We start from the raw sequence: 12,182 nt of genomic DNA, 5'->3' as shown, positions 1-12,182 counted from the left end.
TGGTTATAATAGAAGGATAGACCATGTAGCTGTTCCTAGAAGTTTGCTGCTGCATTAAAAAAACAGACTTCAGTTCCTGAAACTACTGGTTACTAGTTAGTATTCATGGAAACAAATTTGTATTGCAGATCTATTTAGAAACCAAAGGCTGTTGAGAGAATATAAGGAGTTCTTTGGAAATACTAAGGTAAGAGATGTTTTAAAGTTTTTTGCTGTAATAATGCCATGAGATATAAATTTTGAAGGAAAAAGTTATGAAACTGTTGCATAAGCTTAACTAACTGAACATTCTTGGAAGATCTATTTGTACTGTAGTATACCAGATCTATCTCTGAGTGTAATGATCTATCTCTGAATGTAATGTTATGATGCCATTTTAAAAAGATTCCTACTGTGGCAGTGTAATCTACCAGTAAGGTGGCTTTTTTTCTTTTTGTCAATTGCATTCCTATTAAGAAAATGGCAGCTGTATTTGTGGTTTAATCTATAGCTGATAAACATTTATAGTAAATATATTGATAGGAGATGAAATAGGTTTCTTAAGGAAAAAAGAGACAAAAAAACCCACCAAAAACCAAGCCCAAACCAAAACAACAAGAAACTTAACATTAACACTTGCTCTGTGTCCTACTGGCCCTTCCTCCTTGCTTAAGCAGAGCCATTGCCCAGACCCAGGTGCTTTGCCATGGTAGAATGATTTCTTAATTTTTCTGCTGCGCAGCTGCCTCCTGTCGTTATGGTTGCAGTGGCCCCTTCTGGAGGCTTTGGTTGTTTATCCTTTTTATAGCCATCCATTTGTAGAAATGTTGAGAATCAACTGCAGTTTTGGTGAGCATTCCATAGTAAATGAATAGGCTTCAAGGACGGTAGCCTGCCTTTTGCAGTACATGGCAATGCAGAGTTTTTATTTAATAATTTGTATGGTAGGTCCTTAATGAGGTTGATTTAGCTATTTTATTGTAATTATCTCTTATTTCTTTATGTAGCCACGCTCCAGTGCAGCAGCTATGTTTTTCAAGGGACCAGGGAAGGTGGTAATGGTAGCCATTTGCATGTAAGTTTAAAAAAAATAAATGTTTTGTTTATGCAAGTATAAAACAGTTTATTATCCTGGAAATGAGAACAGTCTATGTACTCAACCTAAAGTTACTTGAGTCTCTGTAACTGAAGTTAATAGATTTATTTGTTGTTGATGGAAGTGAGTTTAGGTAAATACATTCATCAATGTATAGAGACCGGGGACAGAATATATGTCTGAGCAGGGCAAATTTTTTGAAATTAGACTAAACAGTTTTTTAAAGTAAAAACTAAAATTTTGAAGGACGTGGAGAGGCAGACATTTAAAGTTGTCCATATTTCTTGCTCCTCTTGAGGGGAGGTTTTCATAAGCTTTAAACAATCTTTCATAAAACCAACAGAAAATAATTCACTTTTCTCTTTCTGCTGTTATTCATCTATTTTCTTACCTAACTGAAAAGGGGATATTTTAGGAGCTTTTTGCCTTTCACATATCTTACCAGTTTGAATGAAATGAAACAAAACTAAACTAATGATTGTGATTTAAAGCAAATAAACACAGAGACTGTCTGGCATGAAATAAATAGAAGCAGGTGAAGTTTCTCTCAGGAAATGATGACTAAAATTTACTTATCATAAAATCTGTGAATTTTTAAAAGAAATTTGATTTTATAAACGGTATTTATTTGCAAAGACACTATATAAGGCAGCAAAATAGAAATATAGGGTGTGTTTGGTTTTTTTGGCACAGGAAATGTTTTGGACAGGAGATAACTCTGAGTTTTCCTACAAAACTATATGCTTTTTACTTGGGAGAAAAACATAGTTTGACTGAAAACCTCCTCCTTTATTTACTGAGTATTCTACTAGTAACTGTTAAGGCCTTCCTAAGTTAAAAACATCTAAGAATTGCTAGTATGGATGTTTCTAATGGGGGAAAAAAAGAAAAAAAATAAAAAGGGAGGGGTGTTGTATTGGCACTTTCACCTCCTTCACTTTCTTAAAATGATCTAGAGAAAACAGCCTTGTCTTTTCTGTTTTGTAAACAGGCCATTGCAATAAACATTGCACTCTCTTCATAAATACTTTTTGGATGATTAGGCACTTTTATAGACAAATGCCTGGCAGCCTGGCTGGCAGAAGTTTATAGGGCCTGTTATATTCTCAGTGGAGCTTTTTTAGAAGTTAAAGGATCTCTTGTGGCCCTCAAATACCTGGTGACTTTTCAGAGATTTAAGTCATGGCCACCATCAGTGCTGCTTTGTTCATGGGCCTGAGCTTCTTGACATCAGCATGATTTTTAATGGCTTCTGGTTTGGGGTCAAGAAAGGCCAGTCTTCTGAACTTCTCCAGCTGGAATGATTGGTTGGCTTTTCACAAACTTCATGCTTCCCCAGTAAGGTCGAAATGTGGTTCAATAAAAGCAGAGTCTGTATGGATCCACGTGCGAGGGTATAAACCAGCTGCACTGGCTCACTCTCATGTTGTTGATGGAATTCTCTGTGTGAGGAAAAACTTTGAAGCTCTGTTACAGAAATACAGGAAGGCAGTGTTTTTTATCAAAAAAGGATTGATCTGTTATTAGCAAAACTTTCTTTGGGCTCTGGCATTGTTGAAATGATTTTGTTGTTAAGCTAATGCTTTACTTTTAAACAATCCAAAGTTTTCATGGTATATAATATTAAAAAAAAATAGCGGTGAAGGATTTTAGTAATGTTACTGCTGCCTTGGAAATAGATGTGATGGAATGTGTTTAGTTCTCAAATCTAGGGCACAAATAGATTTTTTTAATATAGATTTATAATGTATTTGAATATTTTCAGTTTGATTTATTTTTAAATTTTGGCTTCTTTTTTACTGTCTTTTCAAAAGCCTAAATATTTTATGTAGGTAGACAGGGATGGTCATGTAAATCAGACCATATCATTTTAGACCGTTCTCTTATGCTGTAAAATTGAGTATAAAAAGTGAGCAATCACGTGATGGTACAATTCTATCTATCTGTCTGTCTATCTGTCCCAATTGCCTGTAACTCCTGTTCCTCATATACATCTTGATGTTCTGAGGTGGTGATCTGTGAAACAGATTTGGAATGATAAATATGTAAATGGAAATATTAATGCCCTTTAATGTTTTCAACTTTACAGTTCAGTCAGGATAGATTTATTTGAATTTGTTTTAATTGTAATTTAAATTGTTAAGTTACGAACTTCAATTTGAATATTTGCTTTTGATCTACTTTTGCATTTGTAGATTTTTTTTTTTTTTCAAAGAGGCTTATGTTGTTCACCTATCAGTACATTTGAAAGTTACCAATTCAATTTAGACTTTACACTGAAATTGACAAGACTTCTGGCAGGAAGGAAGATGTATAACTTCTTTTTCCCCCTTGTTCTCTTGGTCTCCTCTGTGGACTTTTTAATACAGTTATAAACAGTTACGTTAAACAAAACTGCTTATTTTCTAGGTGCAGAAGAGAGGCTTATTAGAAAATGCTGTACAGTAGTAGGTTTAATAAGCAAGAGAATTGTACCTAATTAATCATGTTTGCTTTTTTATGGTGGTGTTTGTTTGTTATGTCTTGACATGATGTCCAAAACATTACAAAAGATCTTTTTCAGACTTTACCTAGCTTTGGTTTAAGTTCTCTTAAACTTGCCTACTCTTTCAGGTTCATGCGGATAGGAACGATGAAGTTAAATCAGTCAGTTTGCTTCAGTACAGCAGACAAAATACTTCATGAATTGGTGGTCACTGATGTAAAAGATAAATTTGTTTCAAAATTATTCATAGTATTTTAGCTGCCTTCTCAGAATTTGGTGGTTTTGGATTATTTTTCCTCTGCTGTTTAAAATCTTTGTAGTATTTCTTTAACAGAATTTAGGCTTTCATAGGGCTTATTATTTTGAAATGCAGTGGTGCAGTAAAAACCTGACTTTTTTTTTTTTTTTTTTTTTTTAAAACTCAAACCTGGCTTCTATCTGTTGTCTTATACTGATGTGAACATCTAGTCAGACAGGAACCACAAAATTGCCTTGGTGGCTCTGCAGACTCACAAGGGTTTTTCCAATTATTTCCCATGTGGCACCCTTCATCTTTCTGTCTCATGTCTCCAACTTACTGGGCATTATTAACAGACTGATTTTGCTGGGCTGAACATTTGAAAATCTTAGTGTGGTTTCTTTTTAGATCGCTAGGATGCCAAATCTTGCCACAAATTCAGAATTTGTAAGGATGAAATAAAATATAAGCTGAGAGCCTGTTGTGTAACCTGAACAGGCAGGGGCCATACAGCTGAATTGTACCTTCAGATAAGCTGTCAACTCCATTAATACAACACTGAGAAGAACAATACAAAAGTCAAGAGACTGTGATCCTGAATCCCACTGTAATTTATTTCATTTTCTTTCTATGATAAAGATGCGCTATAGTGTGAGTTGGAAGAACTTGTAATTAACACAGGGAGTTTAAATTATGGTTTAGTGCTACAACATCTTTCCCTTCTTCTTCTTCTTGGATTATCCACTAATTTATGTTGTGTTTTTTTTTTTTTTTTTACTTCCCACCTGTAAATTACGGTGATGCCTCACCGTCTCATTCAGGTAGTGAGACTAAATGAAAAACAGTAAAGCACATTCAGGTCCTTGGATGGAAGTTAGTCTAGAAAACAAACAGTGCTACCTCTTGCTTGAAGAAGTCGATCTACTCTCACAGAAATTCTTTAAGGATGACCTTGGAAATGAATGTTATTTAATCAACTATATAATTTGGTGTGTGGTGAGGGGCTGGACTTGTGCTTCCTCTGATTTAAATATAATTTCTTGGCATATAGTTGTTTGAAAATGCAACAACAAGATGTTAATACTTAATTCTAACGTGATTTCATGTGAATACTTAAAAAAATTGCCAATAAGCTAAACTCAAATATATTTAAAAAGATGGAGAATAATGTTATAATTTTCTAGCCTGATTTTCTTTGCAATATAATTGTAACAATTAAGCTATTGATAATGAATGTTTGAAGTGAGAATGTAGACCTGGATTTTGGTGCTAATAGTTACCCTCCACTGTACAACATAACACAATACTTAATCCAGTGAGCTCATAACCTAAAAAAGGCTTGAGAAGTCATGCTGGACAGCTTAATGGAAAAGTTCCATAGATAATTTTTACAGTGTAATCTAAGGACAGCCATGTCTGCCTGTCTATTGTCTTATGTTTGTATCCTATGGGGAATTGCTCAAGCTGACACTGAAATGGGGAACCTTGTACTCCAGTATGAGCAGGGGATGTGTAGGAGGCAGAAGATTGACAAGAGAGAAAAGGAAATCATTAAGGCTTGTGTTCTCCCACTGGTAGGCAATTATTTGCTCTGAGTAGTGAATGTGATGGTAGTTTTCAGGAAATGTAACTTACTCGGGACTGCTTAGAAGTTAATGATTTTTGAAAAATAAATTGTATATCTTTACATACCAGTTTTAGCTGGAAGAGCTTTTTAACAGTAACCATGCAGAAAATGTCTGTGCCTTATCTGCTTGTCCAGGTCTCTAATGTACTGATACTTGGTTTCACCACTTGCTGGCAGGTAATGCGTGATTATACAGCACTTGTGGTTCTGCTGAAAATATTACAGACCAAACATACTGTTGTTCTTCAGCTTATTTCTTCTCTTTGTTTTCAGAAATGGGTTGAATTTTTTCTTTAAGCTACTTGCTTGGGTTTACACGGGTTCTGCAAGTATGTTTTCAGAAGCCATACATTCTTTGGCAGACACATGTAACCAGGTGAGTATTTCTTCTGTGCTGCTTAAGGTTACACCTGTGATAATTTTTCAGGAATAAAGACAGATACTTAAAGTAGTTGTATTACACTTGAAAGTAATAATTGAGTCTACTAGTGTTCTTTAGTTTGTCTGTACTGTATAAAAAATAAACATCAGAGAAATGAAAACAGCATTCTCTTTAGTAGGACTAGAGCTCATGGCAAAATACTTAATTTTTCTTTACAAAGTTTGCTCACAGATAACATTGGTGTTGTAGAGAAGCCTAGAAATTCCAAGTTTATTGGCCACAACTCGTATTAAAAATGATGTTCAGATTCTGCCGTGGTGTGTATTTACAGTGCTTTTCCCCTTCAATACCTGTGATCACTTTTGTACTATTTTGTACAGTTTACATGCTCCCTAGAATTGATAGTGATATATTTTAGGAGGAAAAAAGTTAGTACTTAATCTGATGGCCATTTAAACAATGTTGAGGCAAAATAGTCTCAAAGGTGTTTTTTAAATAAACAATTTCATTTAGGAGAAGGTGGTTTTGTGTTTTAGTTTATTATTAAATAATTTCTGGTTTAAGTAATTCAGATTATGAAGCGTGCCCAGAGTGTGACAAGCTCTGCATGCGTGCAGTGGGAGGAAGATGTATTGTTTTCTTTGTATGTGTAGTATACACGTGCATTTTTTAGCTTCCCAGAGGCAAAAGTAAATATCACAGAGTAATGTTATTGTTATATACAGTTTTTATCAAACTGTAGGTAGTTGAAGGCCTATTTTGTTAGAAATTCACAGTGCTTTCGAAATACTGTTAAGTCCAGAGCTTTTTCTGTTTTTCCCCAGTCTGAATGCAAAGCTGTTGTTACTCTGTTGCAAATTTACTTCCCGAAACTGGTGGATTCAACTAGTGTTTTCTACAGGTTTATCTAACTGCTCTTTTCTTTTTTTTTTATATTTATGCTAGTAATTTGATGGAGGGTTTGTAAGCTACCAGTCAAATAACTGACCTAGTCTAGAAGCCTTAAATGCAGAAGGAATCTAGAAATTCACCTGTAATTAGAAATAAAATGTATTTCAAGGGTGTTTGGACTACTGTTTCACTAATATAATACTGTTGGTAATACATCTACATTAATTGGGGCAAGTGGTTTGAAATACTTCTGTTTTTCTTTTCTAAACTATTGTTTTTTCCTATAATTGTTCCATACTTCAGCTGCAATTTATTTTCCCTGTAACTATCAAGATACAAGAGCACCAAAAAAAAGGTTAAATGGGTCATAATGTTAGGCAAATACATAAAATTTAGGAAATAAGTCCCAGGACAGACTTAATTTTTTTTTTTTGTCACAATGCATAGGCACAGTGTGACCAGCCCTACCTTTAGGAAGTGTTGTCAGAAAAAAATCTCAGTAATTTGGGTTACATACTCACTCCTCTCTGCCTTGTTCCCCAGCCCTCCCAGAAAAGAATGATGTATGGTCATCTTAAAGTATTATTGAGTTCCTGTCCAGATAAAAGAGTGTTTAAAAATTTGTATTAATTCTGACAAGTCAGAATATAGATTCTTAAGTTTTTGTAGAAATGAGTTGAAAGAGAGGAGTTGTAATAATCAGAACTATACTGAGCTACTTCATAGATCGTAAGTGGGACTTGAAGCTAAGATGATGTACAAAGTATGCCTCCCGAAATACTTTTCCTGTCGGATATTGTAACAGAATGACAGACTTTGTTGCTTAGTCATCTCTTGGTAGAACAATGATGAGAATTCGAATATCTCAGTTTCTTTTCTATTCCTAGACTGCCTTAGCATCCACTCACAACACAAGTAGCCGTATACCTGGCACTTTTACTTTGAATAGGTGGCGTGGCAGACTCAGAACTGGGCATGTAATATTAGTGTGCAAGGACAAAATTAGTGTTTTTTCCTGTGTTTTTGTTTAGTGTGCTTGAGGTATACATTATGAGGCCGTGAAATCTTCCCTTCTCCTAGTGTAGAAATAATTGTTCTTGTTGCAGCTTTTGATGTAGCAAGGCTTTGGAAACAAAAATACTTAAAGATGAGTGTGACTGAAACCCTCCCGCAGATCAAGCAAGAGGAGTCCTTGAATAGCCTGTGACTCATAAAAGCCCCTTCGACTTTGACAAATACATGGAACTTTAGACCAGACTTGCATCTTAAAAATAATTCAGACATAATTTTGGCTACCTTTTTGCTTCAGTTGTTCCTAGCATGGGTCTCTGACCAGAAAGACCAAGTGGAGAATCACATTTTTGTATCCTATCCTCCTGTAAGTGGTTTTATGCAGCCTCTCAGCTGCTTCAGCTGCAAAGTGAAGGCAGGTGTGCTAGTAACTCAACTGATAATATTTACATTTATGGGGAGGCATTTCATTTGACCATGCATGTCAGTTTATAGGTGAACTAAGTTTGATAGTGATATTATCTCCTACTTACACATGCTGTTCTGGTTTAAATGTGGAAGTTAAATGGTCTGCTGGAAATGTGGGGTTTTTTGCTCAAATATTTTGAGTATGTGGTTTTGGGGAAAACACAGGAGAAATGTTGCTGCCTCGAGGTAGCTTGCTGCTGCAAAGACTGAAGTGTCTAAAGTTTAATACTTGTTACTATGCTTCAATAATTTATAGTCCTAAACCAAAACATGTGCTTTGCAAAATTGAGGTCTAGATTTATAACTTACTTTATCAATAGTTTAATACCGGCCTAATTAATTATATCTCAAATAGGCCATTTAAATAGCAAGAGATTTTTACTTCTTCCATCAAAATATTTTTTTTCTTTAGTTTGGAGAGTACAGAGGTTGTTGTGGTTTAACCCCAGGCAGCAACTAGGACCACACAGCCACTTGCTCATTCCCTCCAAGTGGGATAGAGGAGAAAATTAGAAAAAGTGAGAAAACTTATGGGTTGAGATAAAGACAGTTTAGTAAGTGAAGCAGAAGCTGCGCGTGCAAGCAAAGCAATACAAAACAGGAGATTCCTTCACTGCTTCCCATGGACAGGCAGGTGTTCAGCCTGGGCTCCATTATGCCTAAGGGTTACTTGGGAAGACAAACACTGTAACTCCAAATGCCCCCCCCCCCCCCCCCCAACTCCTCCTTCCCCCAAAATACATCCTGAGCATGACGTCGCATGGTATGGAATATCCCTTTGGCCAGTTTGGGTCAGTTGTTCTGGCTGTGACCTCTCCCAGCTTCTTACGCAGCTGGCACAGTGTGAGAAGTTGAAAAGTCCTTGACTGCTCAGCAACAACTAAAACATCACACTACTGTCAACATTCTTCGCATTCTGGATCCAAAACACAGTGCTATACTGGCTACTAGGAAGAAAATTAACTCTATCCCAGCTGCAACTAGGACAACACACTATATAATTCCCTATATATTATATATATAGGTATAATTAACAGTTTTTTGGGGGCAGTAGAGTTAAATGACAGACTTTGAGGATTATATTCTAGCTCTAATAAAGCATCATTAGCAAAGCATATGTGCACATCAGCAAATTGCATCTGCCTTTATCTTTCAAGTTCAGTTGATACAGAATGTTTCTAAATTTGTTTGTTTATTTTTTAACAAAGATTTCTTTCCTTTTGTCCTAAATAGGCTTTGCTAGCGTTGGGCATCAGTCAGTCTGCAAGGACACCTGACCCTAGTCATCCGTAAGGTTTTTGAGTAAATAGTGATTTTGGTAATTATATATAATCAGTAAGAGTAGTTCTTGTTTGTGCAACACCTTGTTCTTTTTAACCTACTGTTTTGTATCATTTCTGAAATGCATTGTTTCTGATTTTATAATAGATAAAATAAGAAAAGGGATTTCTTCCAAATTGGAGGAGTTTTAGCTTCAGCGACTAGATACATGTTATATTTAATGATTTTTCTTTTTGCAGTATGCTTTTGGATTTGTTTTAATTTAATTGACTTTATTTCTTTAAATTATTCCGGGCTCTTCTACATCTTCCAATAGATAGATTTACTTGACTTGTAAACACTTATGTCAATGACAAGATTTTTTTGAAAAAGAAAAAAATACTGTCCTCTTCTTTTTTCAACAAAGAGGTTGTCTGCAAGGCAGCTACTTCTGTCATAATTAGGTGTGTTTGACTCAAACTCCTCTTTGTTTTTATCTGAGTAAGAGGGGTATTACTGATAAGTTCTTAAAATTTCAGGAAAGTTAGAAGCTACGCTCCATGATATTTTTTTGGTGTTGACCTGCTTTACACTTCACATGTTTGGGCAAGTCATTCATAGTGTAAGCGCTAGTTCAAAATATGTCTAATTTACAGAATAAGTTAAGTTTTTCTTCATTAGGAGTGTCAGGTAATTTGAAAAAATGTTTTAATCTTAAATTTATCTATATATTTGTATCTCCTTCCCCTTTTCACTTTTTCCCCTTCTTCCTCAATATAGTCTTTTGTACTACTGATTTTCAAACGTTGCTAAAGAAGTGTACTGTTCGTAGTAGCCGTTAATAACAAGAAAAGGAATAGATGTACACTTTTAATATTGCTTTTACCTTTCTCACTGCTCTTAAAAACAGCAAGTGTTGAATGTCTGCAGTTAGCTGAACTACATAAAGGTGTCACAGGTTTTATTCCCTTAAAATTAACATTATAAAATATGTAGACTGGCTGCCTATCAGGCTAGAAATTTCTTTTAGAAGTAGCATTTCAGTAAAAAGTGACGTGAATTTCTTTTTTTACAGTGGTAAAATCCTCAGTCTCTACAAAAGAGCTAATGCAGCTATGTAAATAGCTTGTTTAGAAAAGAATTAGAAAAATATCTGTGCTTAATGCCCTTGTGTGTACTAGATATCCTTTTCCAGGTAGTTTTGGTTGGTATTTTTTTTTCCCGCTTGGATTAGGCTGAATTTAGCAGCTTTGTCTTAAATAGATGCCTGGTCATAGGATGATAATTTAAGACACATAAAAACTAACGGAAAAAACGTATAGTTATGTTTGCAGACATATAGAACCTTATTTTCCTGAATCACTTTCTTTGTTTTCATCTAGGTATGGTTTCACAAACATGCGCTATATTGCCTCCCTGATCAGTGGGGTGGGCATTTTCATGATGGGTGCAGGACTTTCTTGGTATCATGGGGTCATGGGTTTACTCCACCCTCATCCTATAGAATCTCTCCTCTGGGTAAGCTAATAGTGTTTTATATTATATCTAACACTAGCGACTTTATAGGAAGTAATGGCACAGTCTGAAATCCACTTCCTGAGTCAGTTGGAATCCCAATTAACTCAAACTTTTCTTAGTGAGAATGTGTTTTAAGAAAAAGTAATCTTAATACTATAGCTGATCTTATAGTAAATGAAGCTGTTCTTTAAACCCTGCATCTTCACACCTACCAAGAGGTCTTCTTTTCTTATTTTGCACTATATTGCATAATTCAAACATTGTTAGTTGCCTTCAGTTTAGGGACAGCTACACAGCACAGTGGGTAATGGGGTTCTGGAATGCTGCATTTGGATAGCCTGTGGTGAAGAGATCTGTACAAACACGCATCTTACATAATAATTGAGACTCTTTTTTTCCCACAGGCATACTGCATACTAGCAGGGTCGTTGGTTTCTGAAGGAGGTACGCAGTTTCAAGAAATATTTCTATTTAAGTATTTGTAATCTTTAAGAGTACAGTGTAATTACAGTAATAATTGCTTCTTGCTTACAGTAAAGTTTTGAGCTCTGTTGCAAATTACTTGTAAACAAACAAACAAAAAAGGGAACTGCTTTTCTTCTCTGTCTATATAGGAAGAAGGTGGAAAGTACCTCATTTGGAAAGTACACATAGAATGCCTTTTTGATGTTAAACTATCGGTGAATATAACTATTCCAATTTGTGTGGGAGACATGCATGTAGAAAAGAAAATAACTTTATGCTTTGTCATTATTGGAAGTATCAATAATCAGCACTTTCTTGATGATCTGTCGCTATGACATAAAGAAAAGTTCCTTTTTTTACAAAATGGAAACGATTCTTTTTGCCTCTAATAATTTTCAGCAACTATTTTGATGTTGTTTCAGCTACCCTTCTTGTTGCTATAAATGAAATTCGCAGGAGTGCTCGAGCCAAGGGTCTGTCATTTTATCAATATGGTATGTGTCATTATAGCAATAAGGTATGTGGTTATTTAAAACAGAATCTATTAACCTGTATGTGCATAATGATAGAAACCATTTTGTTTATTCTCCCTTTCTTTGCTTTACTAATATGTTTTCTAGTAACAAATACATTTTACAAATTATGTGAAAGCCTGTTGATTTAAGTAACACTGCTTAGATACTTTTACTAAACTACTTGCATTTTTCAGGATATATGCCCTTTAACATTTTCCAGGCCCTTTGGAGAGGTTTCCATAATGGG

General features: G+C 35.1%; 1 protein-coding gene across 1 annotated transcript in view; it reads left to right on the top strand.

Moving 5' to 3' along the window:
• Nucleotides 1-12,182, top strand: part of SLC30A9 (solute carrier family 30 member 9) — a 36,017-nt gene that overhangs the window by 11,516 nt on the left and 12,319 nt on the right. The window contains exons 7-13 of the mRNA XM_082052129.1: nucleotides 129-187; nucleotides 987-1,054; nucleotides 5,699-5,801; nucleotides 9,411-9,466; nucleotides 10,820-10,955; nucleotides 11,360-11,399; nucleotides 11,843-11,914. Coding sequence (XP_081908255.1) covers nucleotides 129-187; nucleotides 987-1,054; nucleotides 5,699-5,801; nucleotides 9,411-9,466; nucleotides 10,820-10,955; nucleotides 11,360-11,399; nucleotides 11,843-11,914 — 534 coding nt within the window. The remainder of the gene's footprint in view (nucleotides 1-128; nucleotides 188-986; nucleotides 1,055-5,698; nucleotides 5,802-9,410; nucleotides 9,467-10,819; nucleotides 10,956-11,359; nucleotides 11,400-11,842; nucleotides 11,915-12,182) is intronic.

This window comes from Streptopelia decaocto (assembly GCF_964273445.1).
Source record: "Streptopelia decaocto genome assembly, chromosome: 4".
Classification (NCBI taxonomy): Eukaryota; Metazoa; Chordata; class Aves; order Columbiformes; family Columbidae; genus Streptopelia; species Streptopelia decaocto.
The sequence above is the reverse complement of the archived record's forward strand: the minus strand, read 5'-3'. Positions and strand labels throughout refer to the sequence as shown.